Genomic DNA, 16,116 nt, shown 5'->3' on the forward strand with positions numbered 1-16,116 from the left:
ATAAAAAAGGTAGGAAACCAACAGCTTACTATGGTGGGACCTTTGGTCATCTTCGTGGATTCCCAACAGGGCCAACTCTGGTGACATAGGTACTGACAGCTCAAGCCGAACATTGCGTTGCTCAAAGATAGTGGACCAGAAGGCAGAGACAACTGGGCACTCCCGGAACATATGAAGATAGGTACCCAGCTGCGTCCGGCAACGGTGACAGTGTGGGTCCCTATCCAGATATATTCTATGCAGCCTCACTGTAGTGAAGTAAACACGATGTAGGAATTTTGTTTGCATTAGTTTATCCTCAGAGGAGATTACTAGCTTAGGACATTGTTCTAGACAATCCTCCCAATCCTCTTTGTCCAAGGTGGGAATACCCAGTTTCCATAAGTCCCACAGTTTGTAAGAGAGTCAATAGTTAACAGGGTAGCATATAAAGCAAATAGAGGCTTCTCAAGACCACTGCGAGACAGCAGATCCTCCACGGGGTCTAATTGGAGGAGTGGAGGGCTGGGGAATTTGTGCCCTGACAGCATGGTGGAGTTGGGCATATTGGAAAAACATCCAGCCGGGCAGGCTGTGCAATCTAGAGAGCTGGGGAAAGGTCAACAACACACCCTCGGGCATAATGTCTCTTAGGGTCTTTATACCAAAACTCACCCACACCTGGGGATCTGGAATCCTTCTAAAATGAGCTAAGTTAGGGTTCTTCTAAAATGAGCTAAGTTAGGGTTCCCCCCAAAGAGGTTGGATAGGAGACCAATGCTATGTTTGGAAGAAACAACATCTAGCCATAGACCACACCCGCAACGTCGCCCTAGTTGGACCCGGAATCTCGGCATAGGCCCCTACACCCCGGTACACTAGGTTTTGTAGAATCCGCAAAGAACCTAACCAGGCAGCCTCCACACATACCGGAGCATTGGAACGTGAACCCTCAAACCACCAGTATGCCGTAACTAGCACCCCCGCCAAGTAATAAACCTGGAAGTTAGGTAGGGCCAGTCCCCCCAATTGCACTGGAAGATGGAGTGTGGATTTTGCTAGTCAGGGAATAGAGCCATACCAAATAAAGGAACCAATACAGCGCTCCACATCCCAAAAGAAAGAGGCCGGTATCCATACTGGGCTATTCCAGAATAGAGAATTGAATTTAGGCAGAAGCATCATCTTTATTATATTTATGTGACCCAGAAGGTTCAATGGTAGTCCTGACCACGACAGGCATCTTTCTTTGAGGAGAGAAAGCAGAGTGAGTATGTTGTGAGTAAAGTAGAGGGAGAAATCCCTGGTCACCTGAACCCCAAGTATCTAAATTCAGTAACCCATCTCAGTGAAGTGGGGCTAGCCTGAGCCAAGGCTTGGTTATCTAAGGGGAAGAGTACCAATTTTGACCAAATAATGTGGATACCCGAGAAAGTGCCAAATTTATCAAAGATCTCCAGGGCAGCTACAAGCGAGGGGCCGGTGTAGTTCAGATAGAGTAGGGCATCATCAGCACAGAGGGACAATTTTGACTCCAATCTACCAATCCGCAGCCCCCGAACGGCCAGAGACTCCCTGACTAATATCTCCAGAGGCTCTAGGGCCAGGGTAAACAGACTAGGATTTTGCTGCAATTTGCGTTTTGCATTTATTATGCTTTTTTTTTGCCAATTTGTTATTGGGCAGATTAAAAAATCCGCAAATTGCGGCAAAAACGCACTACATGCTTTTCTGCAGCTTCTCCAGTGAGGTCTATTGAAGCAAAAAAAGCACCGTTTTACTTTGAAAAAGTCCTTGACCTATTCCAAATACACAGCAGCTGAGAAAAGCATAGATATGAACCAGTGTTAATTTTGGCAGCAAATTCGATTTAGTTTTAGTCTTAGGACTAAAATGGCATTTTAGTTTTAGTCCCATTTTAGTCTTCTGCAGTTATTTTAGCTTTAGTTGTATTTAGTTGACTAAATCTCCAGTACATTTTAGTCGACTAAAACTAATTTTAGTCATCTAAAAATCGAATGGGTGTAGTTAAATTGTAATGCATTAGTTAACATTTCTCTACAATTTCCAAACTCATTATTTACTTATGGAGTGAAAAATCTAATATGTTATTATTTATAGTATTGGAGGTATGAACATGCACTATACAGACAGACCAGTGTTAATTTTGAAGTCAAATTTCAATTTCGTTCTTAGTCTTTTGACTAAAATGGCATTTTAGTTTTAGTCCCATTTTAGTCATCTCAATTGTTTTAGTCGTATTTTAGTCGACTAAATGAGTATTCATTTAGTCGACTAAAATGTTTTAGTCGACTAAATTAACACTGAATATGAACGTGTCTCAAAACAAAACCATGTTAAAATGAACTGTAGTGTGTTTCTGCAAAAAGCACCAAAAAAAAAAAACACATAGGTGTGAACCAGACCTAAGACGTTTAGTAGCAGCAGCATGCTTTTTTTGTATCACCTGTCATAATGGGGTAAAGAAAAATAAAAAAAATGAGCCCTTTGTAGTACAAAAAAAGCAGATAAATGCTACTATAAGGGGTTAATGTATACTGTGAAACAGTAAAAGTAAAATGTAATTGTAATGTCTTCTATTACCTCCAGTCTATCACCCTCCACCACAATTTTTAAAGTCATTTTTTTTTTAAAAACACGTTATACTTACCTACTCAGTGTACTGGTCTGTCACAGCGCAGCCCCGATTCTCCTTTTCTAGGGGCCCCCACCGACGCTTGTGGCTCCTCCTGCCTTCAGAGAGCCCCTATAGCAAGGTAGCAATTAGTTGTTGCAACCCTAACCACATGACGAAAGGAACTCCATTAAACCGGTTTTGAACAACTAATTTGCAAACGTGACTTAACAGTATGTGGCTATTCTGCATGTTAGAAACAAGTCAGAAAGGTAAACATTTAGCTAAAGACAGACCTTAAGAGCCGGCTCACACTGTCACGATCTATTAACGACAATGGAACCATTCTAGTCGATGCAACTCAAGTCATTCCGACAAAAAAAAAAAAAAAAAAAAAAAAAGTTCCTGCACCACTTTATCACGACTTGCATTGACTTCTGTTCATATACGGTATTCAGTTCTAAGAGCTCAGTTCCTTATGCTGTCAACCCCACTGAGAGTCTCTCTTTTTTTTTTTTTTTTTTTAAATTAAGAAAGGATTGACACACTAGATGTCTAAAGAAAAAAAAAAAAGAAACACACACACACACCTGAAAATTACATTCGGTATGCACCGACCTTATGGTACGACTTTTTAGAGTTGAGCGGGTACACCTTTTTGAAGAGGGTCATCGTTTGCCTTTACACGACAAAACATGCATGCCTGTAGGGGATTTAATCCTCTCCGTATGTACATGTGAGCCATGTTACTACAAATATTTTTCTACATACGGTTATGTTTTTTTTCTTGTTGAATTAAAAATGATTCTGAGTCCATCAAGTCACCGCTGATAATCTTCGTCAGGACTGTGCTGTCATGTCATACTAATATGTTATGTTGCATACTCTTAATAAATAAAGGTTTAAAAAAAAAAATCTAATGCAAGCCGCAATGAAGTCGTGCAGGGATGTCGGCTTCAAAGCCGAGCTGGTGTGAACCGGTACTAAAGCGGAACTTCACCCTAAATGGGAAGTGCTGCATTATGCCCTCCTCAACTAGTTTTGGCACATTTTTTATACGGGGTACCTGGTTTTGACAGGTTGGATAGTCACAGCACACCCAGCAGAAGTTCTCCCATCTCCCCACCCGCAACTTTCTGGGACACATCAGAGCCAGCTGTGCACAGTAAAAATGCCAGCACCGGGATCTGAAGACTTGGGAAAAACCGGTTCAAGTGAGGATGACGTTGGACCCCTGGACAGGCGAGTGTCTTTTTTTTTTTTAAAGTCAGCAGCCCCAGTATTTGTAGCTGCTGATTTTTTTTATTAAAACAGGGCAAAAAACTGCTTTAAAAGTGAAATTAAAGAGGAGTTCCCATAAAAAAAAAAAAAATTAAGTCAGCAGCTACAAATACTGCAGCTGCTGACTTTTAATTTAATTTAATTGGACACTTACCTGTCCCAGGGTCCAGTGTTGCAGGGGATCGAAGCCCCGCTCGTCTCCCCCTCCGCTCGGCAGCGCCGGCATTGCAACGGTGGACACCGGGCTGTGGCTTCACAGCCGGGCACCCACTGCGCATGTGCGAGCGGCGCCGCGCGCCATGATTGGCCGCTCAGTCATCTGGGACCTGTAATGGGTCCCAGATGATTGACAAGAGGGAGGGAGCAGAGCTGAGCCCTTCCTGTGCCGAGGGGAAGTGATGTCACCAGCCCAGGCACTGAAAGAGGCAGACTACGTGGGACCTCCTAGCAACAGGCATTTAGAGGTGAGTAAAAAAAAATTCAAATTTTTTTTTTAATGCACATTTATGTATTTTTTTTTTTTGGGTGGAACACCACTTTAAAGCGTTTGTTACCCCAATACTTCATATTCCTGATATGTGCCTGCTGTACCCTGTCCTTGTATGAGAAAGTATCCTGTTCTCTTTGTATTGCTTCCTTTGTGTGAAATCACTGGTGTTCCTGCCAGTCCCTCTTCTTTCCTAATAAAAATTGACCACACTAAAAACAGGAGACACACAGAGGTCAGTTCTCTAGCTATGCTGGGAACTCCGTGTACTCTCCTCCAATGATCAGACTTGTCCTGACACACCTCCCCTGCACAGCCATTCACTGGGAAGCTCAGTGTACTGTTGCTTCTCCTCCCCCACAGCTCTTATGCAGCTGAGAACAGAGGGAATGTGATCACTTATAAAAAAGGGAAAAAAAAAAAAAAAACAAATACCTATGCAAAAATGTTTTGCCTTTCATTTCTATTTTAAACTGAATGTGTTGTTTTACAAGGTGGTCGTTTACAATCACATTAATCCAAGACCCAAAGAAGTTCCATTTGGGTTGGAGTCTCGAATTGGATTATTTGTGCTCGTAAAGTTCTCTGCTTCAATTAAGCAGTAAGTGTTCCGGCTACCTACCCAAAATAATTTTTACTGAAAATCCAAGAGAAGCTATCTACTTTCCAAATGGACCATCCTTTATGTAATAAAAAGTGAAAAGAGAAAAAATCAAATCCAATAGCAAGAGCATTAATAAAACTTCTGAAAAACGAATCAGTTGCTGCCCCACTGTTTATAACCAAGATTGACAGATCCATCAAAGTTGATCCTTATGACCAAATTTGTTACAGCTTTTGAGACATGATGCCCTGGTCAAGAACAAGGAATTCTTAGTTAATCCATACCTTCATGGTGGTAGGAGGTTAGACCCACAGTGCCAAATAAAGAGGAATTTCTACCTCCTAATGAAAATGATAGCCCTTTTCCACACTTGCCTTTAGTGCAATGCTGCATAACTATACTTATAAGCCCAGCGGATCCAGCCCTGTCCTCTTTTCTCCCACCACTCTTACTACAGGGTCCTGTCCAATGCTACTATCTTCCTCATTGGGAGCTGGGTGTTTCTTCAGGGGTCTTGCAGGTAGCCTCTCAATGCACTTGCACATGTAAAGATCTGGCTTTTTTTACATTTTTCCATAGATTTTTTGAATGAAGGAAAGTATTGCCTTCTAGGACATGTGTTGTCAGCATCCCAGGAGGACGCAAGAGGTGGCTAAAAAGGCAGCTTTTTTTATAATGTGGACGGGGAGGATTACAATAGTGCAAGTTATTTTTGTACGAAGGTCCACTTTAGCAGTTACTCAATAAATGAAATTTGTGATATCAAAGAATAAATCACATCTCACACACCTGCTTCTTTATCTTCTTTTTCTCTTTCTTGCTTAGATTGGCAAAAGGATCTTCAGCTGGTGTCTTTTCTTCTGCATCTTCCTCATCCCCAGACTGATGGAGAAACAGAGTTAGACGAGACATGCTTACATAAAATTATTAAAATGCACACATTATTGCAACTCTGTATTTATTAATACAACACTGAGAGCTGGTTCACACTAGAAGCGGCACGACTTGCAGGTCGCCTCACCGAAGCGACCTGCACACGACTGCCATGGCGACTTGCAAATTGACTTCTCTATAGAAGTCTATGCAAGTCGCCTGAAGTCGCCCCCAAAGTAGTACAGGAACCTTTTTCTAAGTCGGAGTGACTTGCGTCGCTCCGATTAGAACGGTTCCATTGTACAGAACGGGAGGCGACTTGTCAGGCGGCTAGGTCGCCTGACAAGTCGCCCCCGTGTGAGCCGGCTCTAAATGTCTGTAACTTAAATAAATGCAAGCAAAGCTTGGAATCAGCTAACTTCATGTATCAGAAATTCATAGACGGTTATATTTAGAGATGCATTGGCAATCAAAAAACTATACCAAGTTCTTTTTTTTATATGTCTCAGGCTTCTTGAGATGCTGCTAGACCACTACAAGATAAAACCAAGATGGAATCTGTCAACGCAGACTTAGATTTCAAAAGGTGCAGCCTAGCAGCAGGGGCGTAACTAGAAATCACAGGGCCCCATAGCAAAATGTTGTATGGGCTGCCCCCCTGCAAAGAGCCCCCCCCCCCCCCGTGCGTTTGATGGGCACAGTGGCTGTGTTTGACTGGCACCGTGGCTGCGTTTGATGGCACAGCAAATTACTTACAGGGCAAGGAAAAGAAGAAAGGTAACAGGGCTCTCTGCAGGGACAACTCAATCCATACACCAGGTCCACTCACAGGTGCCAAGGCTTGATGTGTCCCAACACACTCCAGTGCAACAGTAATAAGGAAAGCCGGCAAAACTGTAATCCTTGAAGTGTCGTTTATTGGTACTTTAGAGTGACAATAAAGCTGACGCGTTTCGGCAATAGCCTTAGTCGTAGCTTACAGGGTAGGGCCGAGGTTCATGTCAGGTGCAGTGCAGTCACTCACAGTCTCACAGCAAGACAGGCACCCTCAGGCAGCTCTTTTCAGAAACGCTCCTCTCGCTCCCCTCCCTGTGAGCTACGCTGTCTGAAGATGGCAGAGGTGGGTGGAGCCGAGTCTGTTTTCCAGCCATGGAGGCAGCGTGCTATAAATGCTGGGGCGGCCGCGGCCTCTGACGTCACTGGTTGCTAGGCGCCGGGCGATTCTAACAACCAGTGCAGTTAAGTGGCGTGCCACAGCTTCGGCAGCTCGGCACCTCTTCTCAGCGGCAGCTTACAGTGCCGGGGCGCGCACCCGCCTGGGGTCGGCCCTGCTCACCGGGCCACACACTCAGCTGCGGGCCCCATAGCGCCCACGTGGGTCGCTATGGCGGTAGTTCCGCCACTGCCTAGAGGCTGTAGTCCTCATCCTTGCTGCTCCATTGCGGCAATCATCATCATCCTTGATCACCACTACCCTGTTAGTCACTGACCTGAAAGTACCAATTTATTAAAGACTGAAAAGTCTTAACCCCAACATACAGTATCTCACAAAAGTGAGTACACTTCTCACATTTTTGTAAATATTTTATTATATCTTTTCATGTGACAACACTGAAGAAATGACACTTTGCTACAATGTAAAGTCGTGAGTGTACAGCTTGTATAACAGTGTAAATTTGCTGTCCCCTCAAAATAACTGCTGTTGGAATACTGCCCTGTGGCCCAGTCTCCGAAGGTAGGGGATCATGCTCTGCTTCAGTATGTGACAGTACATGTTGGTTTTCCTGGTTCCCTCAATGAACTGTAGCTCCCCAGTGCCGGCAGCACTCATCTGCACCAGGCCATGACACTCCCACCACCATACTTGACTGTAGAAAAGACACACTTGTCTTTGTACTCTTCACCTGGTTGCCGCCACACACGCTTGACACCATCTGAACCCAGTAAGTTTATCTTGGTCTCATCAGACCACAGGACATGGTTCCAGTAATCCATGTCCTTAGTCTGCTTGTCTTCAGCAAACTAATTGCAGGATTTCTTGTGCACCATCTATAGAAGAGGCTTCCTTCTGGGACAACAGCCATGCAGATCAATTTGATGCAGTGTGCGGCATATGGTCGGAGCACCGACAGGCTGACCCCCCCACCCCTTCAACCTCTGCAGCAATGCTGGCAGCACTCATATGTCTATTTCCCAAAGACAACCTCTGGATATGATGCTGAGCACGTGCACTCAACTTCTTTGGTCGACTATGGCAAGGCCTGTTCTGAGTGGAACCTGTCCTGGTAAACCGCTGTATGGTCTTGGCCACTGTGCTGCAGCTCAGTTTCAGGGTCTTGGTAATCTTCTTATAGCCCTAGGTCATCTTTATGTAGAGCAACAATTCTTTTTTTCAGATCCTCAGAGTTCTTTGCCATGAGGTGCATGTGACCAGTATGAGAGAGTGAGAGCGATAACACCAAATTTAACACACCTGCTCCTCATTCACACCAGAGACCTTGTAACACTAACGAGTCACATGGCACCGGGGAGGGAAAATGACAAATTGGACCCAATTTGGACATTTTCACTTAGGGGTGTACTCACTTTTGTTCCCAGCGGTTTAGACATTAATGACTGTGTGTTATTTTGAGGGGACAGCAAATTTACAATGTTATACAAGCTGTACACTCACTACTTTACATTGTAGCAAAGTGTCATTTCTTTAGTGTTGCCACATGAAAAGATATAATAAAATATTTACAAAAATGTGAGGGGTGTACTCACTTTTGTGAGATACTATACTTGTTTCAAGGTAATGAAGCATAAACCAGGGTGAAAGTCTAGGAACCCGAAAGGATAATAAACTGATTTTCGAGGGCACTTCCCAAACTTCAGTCCTCACATGTTCATGTTAAAAATTCTGGTGTCACTATTCAATAGCCTATGCTGCCATAGACACTCAGGATGTCATCTTTTTAACTACCTTACATCCACTAGCCCAACCTCAGCAAGACACCCCACTCACATATTATTGCATTTTAACTCCCTCATATTCTTATTAGAGATACACAGAAATTTTGGAGACCAAAAATGGTACTTTCAACATTTTGCAGATAAAGAAAAAAATGTGTCGATCTTGGCATCAATTTTCCTGTGCTTATGGTGCGTTTTTCATAGGTCATGCAACTCAAAAACCACATCAAAAACATAAACAGATGCATTATTGATGCATTTCAATGGGAGGTGCATTTTTTTTTTAACTGACCAAAAATGCAGCAAGATTTTTAACACCACAATGGAAGCACAAAAGGACAAGTGCGAAGATATACAAAGAATTAAAAGGGATGCATTTTTCTTACGCTAAAGGTAAACAATGAATAAATATTATAATATATACACACACATATATACACATACACACATTATGTATATATATTTTTTTTTTAATTATTTTTTTTTAAACTGTAATTTTCGGTTTCAGCTAAGTGCATCCTACAGTTTCGCCACCAAAATTTCCATTCGGTGCACCTCTAATTCCTATGCATCGGGACTCACCCCTTGCTGTGAGCCAGCACTGCCTGCATCGTCATCTTCATCATCCAGAGCACTAAACCGACTCTGATTCTATGTAGAAAAAAAAAGGATGAAATAGGATCATATACTGTAGGTGGTGGACATTTCTATGTATCACCTGAACATCTCCAGCTTTCTCATTGTGCCCAGAGATATTGGAACCAATAGATACTTGCAATTTACTGAGAATGGATGGCAAAACAACTACCCAAACAGAATGATAAAATGTAAAAAGCAGATTCATGATAGTATTGATGAGAGAAGACCGTGTCAGCCAGACAAAACTTTAGCTCATTGCGCCACAGGGGTATAGCCAGTTGTAGCAGGTTCTAGAAAGTAACATCTAATAAATAGGACTCAACATATAGAAGTCTGCATAGAGATCTCTGCACCATGAGAGAAATGAATTACCTGTGTTGGTTTTGTCTTTTTGTTGCCCTTTTTAGACTTCTTTTCTTCCTCAACCTTTTCAGGAGCCTTAGGAGGAAGTTTCTGTAAATTAAAGAAGTTATTATTTGGACACTATGTGAACTGTGAAGGACAGAAAACAAGAGCAAGGACAGACTCACAGATTCTCCATCTGTCACCCTCTAGGAGGGAGGACAAACACATAGCTCCTATTCTGCCTGTGTCACCCTGCAAGAGGAGGGACAAACGCTTAGCTAATTTCGCTCTACATTACCCTGCAAAAGGAGGGACAGGCTCATGAGTTCTATTCTGTCACCCTGCAGGAGGAGAGCCAGACTAAAAGTCCTCTTCTCTGCGTCACCTTGCAGGAGGAGGGACAGGCTCATAGCTCCCTTCTATGTGTCACCCATGAGAAGGAGGGGCAGACTTATAGCTCTTTTCTACGCGTCTCCTTGCAGGAGGTAGGACAGACCTATGTCTACCTTTTATGTGCCACCCTGCAGGAGGAGGGGCAGACTCATATCTCCCTTCTCTCTGTTACTCTGCAAAGTGAGGGACAGGCTCATAAGATCTATTCTGTCTATGTCACCCTACAGGAGGAAAGCCAGAATAAAAGCCCCCTTCTCTACATCACCTTGCAGGACGAGGGACAGACTCATAGCTTCCTTCTATGTGTCACCCTGCAGGAGGTAGGACAGACTCATAGCTCCCTTCATTATATTTTAATAGACAGAAATGAAACCCCACTAGTTTAGTTTTAAGAAATAATTTATTATTCCCTCTGTCAGCAACAAAATAACTCTGCCAGGGTAGAGAAACTCACTTTGCTTTTTGATTTTTCTTTTGGCGCCTCTTCTTCACTTTCTTCTAGATCTTCACTTGGGGGCTAAACAAAAAAAAAACACACAAACCATGAGAAAAATAAAGAGGTTCTAAAGGCAGGGCATTGTTTATCTTAAAGCAGAACTCCAGGATTTCCAAAAATCCCCCCATTAGTACACCCCCCCCCCCCAAACAAAACACTAAACAGTTACATTTGTGAATTTTTTTACAGTTTAAGAGAAATGTCTGATTGAATTTTCAGGAAGTCAGCTCTGCGATACAAAAAATGCAGCCTTTATTCTGCCAAAGAGGAGGTGTTAGAACAGGGATTGCGTCATATCCTCCCTCCACACTGTAATCAGACTAGATTTCCCATCATGCTTTGCAAATTACAATAAATGTGGGAGGTACACTAGGCTTGTGCATGTAAATGTGAAAAAGCCTACATTAAACATAAAGCACACCCCTCATTCTGCAGCCAGCAAGCCATACTACTCAGTATCACACAGTATGATAGGTTACAGCCCCTTATAAAATGTAAAGCATGTCTGTTCTCTCCCCTCCAGCCACAATAGGAGATAATCATATTGCCCTTACTTAATGTAATCATTACAGAACTGTAAACACATCCCATAACTATTATACACACTGTACTCTGCTGCAATTCTGTATTAAAAATATTGCTCCTGCTGCAGCTTTGAGATCATTCTAACAGCAATCAGTGGCCCCCAGTGCAGCTCATCAGTGATCTACCAGTGCATAGTGGGATCGTTATCACAAATCACCGCATGACACAGCAGGGATCTTTGGCTGTGACAGGTATTGTATGTGAGAACACCGATCACTAATCTTCCGCCGGCATTTGCACAGTGCGCTGTCAATCACAATGCCGGCGGAAAATTAGTGATCGGTGTTCTCACATACAATACCTGTCACAGCCAAAGATCCCTGCTGTGTCATCCAGCCATCTGATAATGATCAGGCTATGCACAGAGATAGCGGACAGGGCAGCGAGGGGTAGGGGGCAAGACTAGCAGGGAGGAGAGAGGGGAGAAGGAGGACACCACCTCCATGGGCAGCACAGACTGGGGGGCTGCGAGACCCCTATGTCCACTATAGGAAATAGAACTCCCAGCTCGCTGTGGACTGAACTACAAATCAGGAGTAAAAATGGGGATGGTGCTGCGCTAATCCAAGTGTAAACGTGTCATAATGATGGAATATTAGTGACTCAGTGGCGTATTGCCTCTTCTCAGTAAATAAGTGATAATAAACTTAATCCTACGTTACTAACATTCCGTGCTGTGCTAACTTTAGAAAATCACAAAAAGTGCTGATAAAAACTACGCATGAATAAATAATATAAGCATCTGAATATAAATAGAACAATATAAATCCTTCACCTGTAGTGCAAAAAGCAATAAAAATATGTTTGAAACATGAAACACATAAACCTAAAATAAACCGCACACAAGTGCAAGGTTACTATGAATGTCCTAAGAGATCCCAATACGAGTGACAAATGTAATAAAGTGTCCAGTGTCAGCAATCCGTGCTCACATTTTAGTACAAACAATGTTCAAATGCAAAGAAAAAGTGACTTGTGCAGCAGCAAACAGTTCCAATGCTTCTTTATACGTGCTCAATGATAAAGTGGTGAAGGCAGCAGCTAGATTCTAGCATCACTTTCCTCAAATAAGTGAAGAATGTGAAGTGTAAACACCAATCCTCTTCATGCAGCAATCCTACAGTGGAGGGCAATGGCCCCTTACCTCACTACACTGAGGTTACAGCATGAGTCAATCAGCGCTTATGATGTCTCCCTATGGGGGTTAGTCTTGGGTCCCAAGCTGTCATTCAATATACCTCAGACCATGCAGGAGGCATAGCGACCAAAGGAAAAACAAAGGTGCCACATAGTGTAGTATTTTAAAAGATTAAGAGCTTTATTCATAAAATATCATAAGGGTAATCACATATTAATACAACAGGGAATGAGTGGTATCCAGACGAGCGGCGAGCTCGTATACTATTACAGTGGAGGGTGCCGGTCCCTACGCGTGGCGTCACGTGGCTTCTTCAGGGGTTCAGCAGCATTGGAAATGTTTGCTGCTGCACAAGTCACTTTTTCTTTGCATTTGAACATTGTTTGTACTAAAATGTGAGCACGGATTGCTGACACTGGACACTTTATTACATTTGTCACTTGTATTGGAATCTCTTAGGACATTCATAGTAACCTTGCACTTGTATGCGGTTTAGTTTATGTTTATGTGTTTCATGTTTCAAACATATTTTTATTGCTTTTTGCACTACAGGTGAAGGATTTATATTGTTCTATTTATATTCAGATGCTTATATTATTTATTCATGCGTAGTTTTTATCAGCACTTTTTGTGATTTTCTAAAGTTAGCACAGCACGGAATATTAGTAACGTGGGATTAAGTTTATTATCACTTATTTACTGAGAAGAGGCAATACGCCATTGAGTCACTAATATTCCATCATTATGACACGTTTACACTTGGATTAGCGCAGCACCATCCCCATTTTTATTCTTATGCTATTATTAAGGGCCAGGTTGGACCCCTCTCGGTGCAAGCTGCTTCCCCCCGCCCTCATCTCTCCTTTTGCATGGTAGCGCAGGAATACTACACCTGTTATTGTACAAATCAGGAGTGCCAAGACCACTGGCTGAGGATACAGAAAGACTAGCAACCAGCGGTATTACAAACAGGTTGTCACAGGGCAATAACAGTTTTTCAGCAAGATCAGCAGGCTATTGAGGAACTACAGAGCTCAGAAGAACATGGATGGCATAGTTGGTGAAGGCATGAGATCAGCAACAAGGACATGGGAAAAAGTTTTTGCCCGGAGTTCTGCTTTAATGCACTCCTTGCATTACGGTAAAGAATGTACCTATGTTTGTATCGCCCCATCACACTCCCAGTATATTTACCTGAGCTCGATCTCGATCGAGCGCTGTGCCCGTCTGCAGCGGCTCTCCACTCTCTCTGCTCACAGAGGCAGCAGCTACTGGCTGCTGCTGTCATTTAAATCTGGGAGTGAGCCAGCAGGTGCTTCCTATGGGGGCGCACTGAGAAGAGGAGGAGCCCTGAGTGTCTGCGAGGAACCGGAGAAAACGTGGTTCGGGCCGCTCTGTGCAATACTATTGCACAGAGCAGGTTAGCATAACAAGTTTATTATTTTAATAAAAAAATAAGTTTTACAATCACTTTCTCTCATTAAAAACTACAATGCAAAAAATAAACATACCTTGGGTTTGGCTTTTTCATTTTTCTTTCCTTTCTTATTTGATTTTTTCTCCTCTTCTTCCTGAGAAACATAAGTGAGCAGCGATGAGTGTGAGCCAATCTGAGTTGTAGTAGCCAAAGAATTGATCTTTTTAACAGTTATGTTGCTAGGACAATTTAAAATTCAAGCGAGGCATGCTTAACCATGGGGAGCAAAGCAACAGCTTCACTTACAGGTATACCAAAAGCAAAAACTTTTTTCCATTTTTAACTTCGATTAGGAAATGATTAAAACTCCTGCAAGGTATATTTTGTTATATATGCCCAATTAGGGAGATTATTTAACAGTTCCTGTTCTGTACAGGAAATCGCTCTAAAATGAGGGAAATGCCCTCTTAGACAGATGTCACTGAAACAGAAGTCTCTATTGCAAGACTTCCCCTCTCTGTTATCCTGCAAAAGGAGGGACAGCAGTGGTGGTGCGTCCATAAAGGGTGCAGGAGCGCCGCTCCCTCTCTCCTGTCACCTCTCTTTCACCATAGATAGATTCATGCATTGCATGAATCTATCTATCTATCTATGGTCGCCGTTGCCGCCCCTTATTCAGGTGTCTAGCCCCTTGTCAGGCACCGGGCACCTGAATTACAGCAGCAGGTATTTTTTGGAAGCGCCTGATTAGAGCTGTGGGCTCTAATAGGCATCCTGATTAGAGCCGTAGGCTCTAATAGGCCTCCAAAATGGTAAACAGCGGGCACAATGCTGTGGGTTCGCCGTTTACTCAGTGTTGTGTTAGGAAAGCGAATAAATCGCTTTCCTAACACTGACCCGCCTCTCAGCCAATCAGGTGCTTGGCTCTGGTTACCTGTCACCTGATTGGCTGAAACAGGCGATGTTTTGATGGGGCAGAGTAGCGGCAATTGATGGGCACCTTGGCAGCAATTGATGGGGCACAATGGTAGCAATCGATGGGTACAGTAGATGCGCTTGATGGGCACAGTGGCTGTGCTTGATGTTTTTTTTTTTCAGTTTGGTTGTCCCCCCCCAAAAGTTTTGAGCACCAGCCGCCACTGAGGGACAGGCTCATAAGATCTATTCGGTCTATGTCACCCTGCAGGTGGAAAGCTAGAATAAAAGCCCCCTTCTCTGTGTCACCCTGCAGGAGGAGGGACAGACTCATAGCTCCAAACTGTGTCACCCTGCAGGAGGAAGGAAAGACTCATACCTCCCAACTTTGTGTGTCACCCAGCAGGAGGAGGGACAGACTAATCGTTCCCTTCTGTGTCACTATACAGGGGGAGGGACAGACTTATATTGTAATAGACAGACATTAAACACCACTAGTTTAGTTTTAATAAATTATTCTTAGTTTATTATTCTCAGTCAGCAATGAAATAACTGCCAGGGTAGAGACACTCACTTTGCTTTTTGATTTTGCTTTTGGCACCTCTTCTTCACTTTCTTCTAGATCTTCACTTGGAGGCTAAACAAAAAAAACACACAAACCGTGAGAAAGATGAAGAGGTAAAGTGGTTCTAAAGGCAGGGCAATTTTTTACCTTAATGCACTCATTACCTTGATGCAAAGAATGTCCCTATGTTTGTATCACCCCCTCACACTCCCAGTATATTTACCGGAGCTCAATCTTGATCCAGCACTGTGCCCGTCTGCAGCGGCTCTCCACTCAGAGGCAGCAGCCACTGGCTCCTGCTGCTGTCATTCAAATCTGGGAGTGAGCCAGCAGGTGCTTCCTATGGGGGTGCACTGAGAAGATCAGGAGCCCTGAGCGCCAGCGAGGAACCCGAGAAAAGGAGGTTCGGGGCCGCTCTGTGCAATACTATTGCACAGTGCAAGTTAGCATAACAGGTTTATGATTTTAATAAAAAAATAAGCTTTACAATCATTTTATCTCATTAACCACTTTAGCACCGAGCCTCTGAGATTTGTTGTTTACAAGTTAAAAACATTTTTTTTTTTTTTTGCTAGAAAATTACTTAGAACCCCCAAACATTATATATTTTTTTCGAACACCCTAGAGAATAAAATGGCGGTCGTTGCAATACTTTGTCACACCGTATTTGTGCAGCGGTCTTACAAGCGCACTTTTTTTGGGAAAAATAACCTTTTTGATTTAAAAAAATAAGACAACAGTAAAGTTAGCCCAATTTTTTTTATATATTGTGAAAGATAATGTTACGCCGAGTAAATGGATACCAAACA

At 43.0% G+C, this 16,116-nt stretch overlaps 1 protein-coding gene across 3 annotated transcripts in view; it reads right to left on the bottom strand.

The window, feature by feature from the left end:
• ABCF1 (ATP binding cassette subfamily F member 1) overlaps window positions 1-16,116 on the bottom strand; it is a 101,492-nt gene that overhangs the window by 37,711 nt on the left and 47,665 nt on the right. For 2 of the 3 annotated variants that reach the window (XM_073598911.1, XM_073598910.1), the window contains exons 10-15: window positions 15,317-15,379; window positions 13,922-13,981; window positions 10,646-10,708; window positions 9,826-9,906; window positions 9,397-9,465; window positions 5,776-5,868 (exon numbers count right to left, since the gene is read on the bottom strand). In XM_073598911.1, coding sequence (XP_073455012.1) covers window positions 5,776-5,868; window positions 9,397-9,465; window positions 9,826-9,906; window positions 10,646-10,708; window positions 13,922-13,981; window positions 15,317-15,379 — 429 coding nt within the window. The remainder of the gene's footprint in view (window positions 1-5,775; window positions 5,869-9,396; window positions 9,466-9,825; window positions 9,907-10,645; window positions 10,709-13,921; window positions 13,982-15,316; window positions 15,380-16,116) is intronic. The other variant, XM_073598912.1, reaches the window with a different exon arrangement.

Source organism: Aquarana catesbeiana, linkage group LG09 (genome assembly GCF_042186555.1).
Source record: "Aquarana catesbeiana isolate 2022-GZ linkage group LG09, ASM4218655v1, whole genome shotgun sequence".
NCBI lineage: Eukaryota > Metazoa > Chordata > Amphibia > Anura > Ranidae > Aquarana > Aquarana catesbeiana.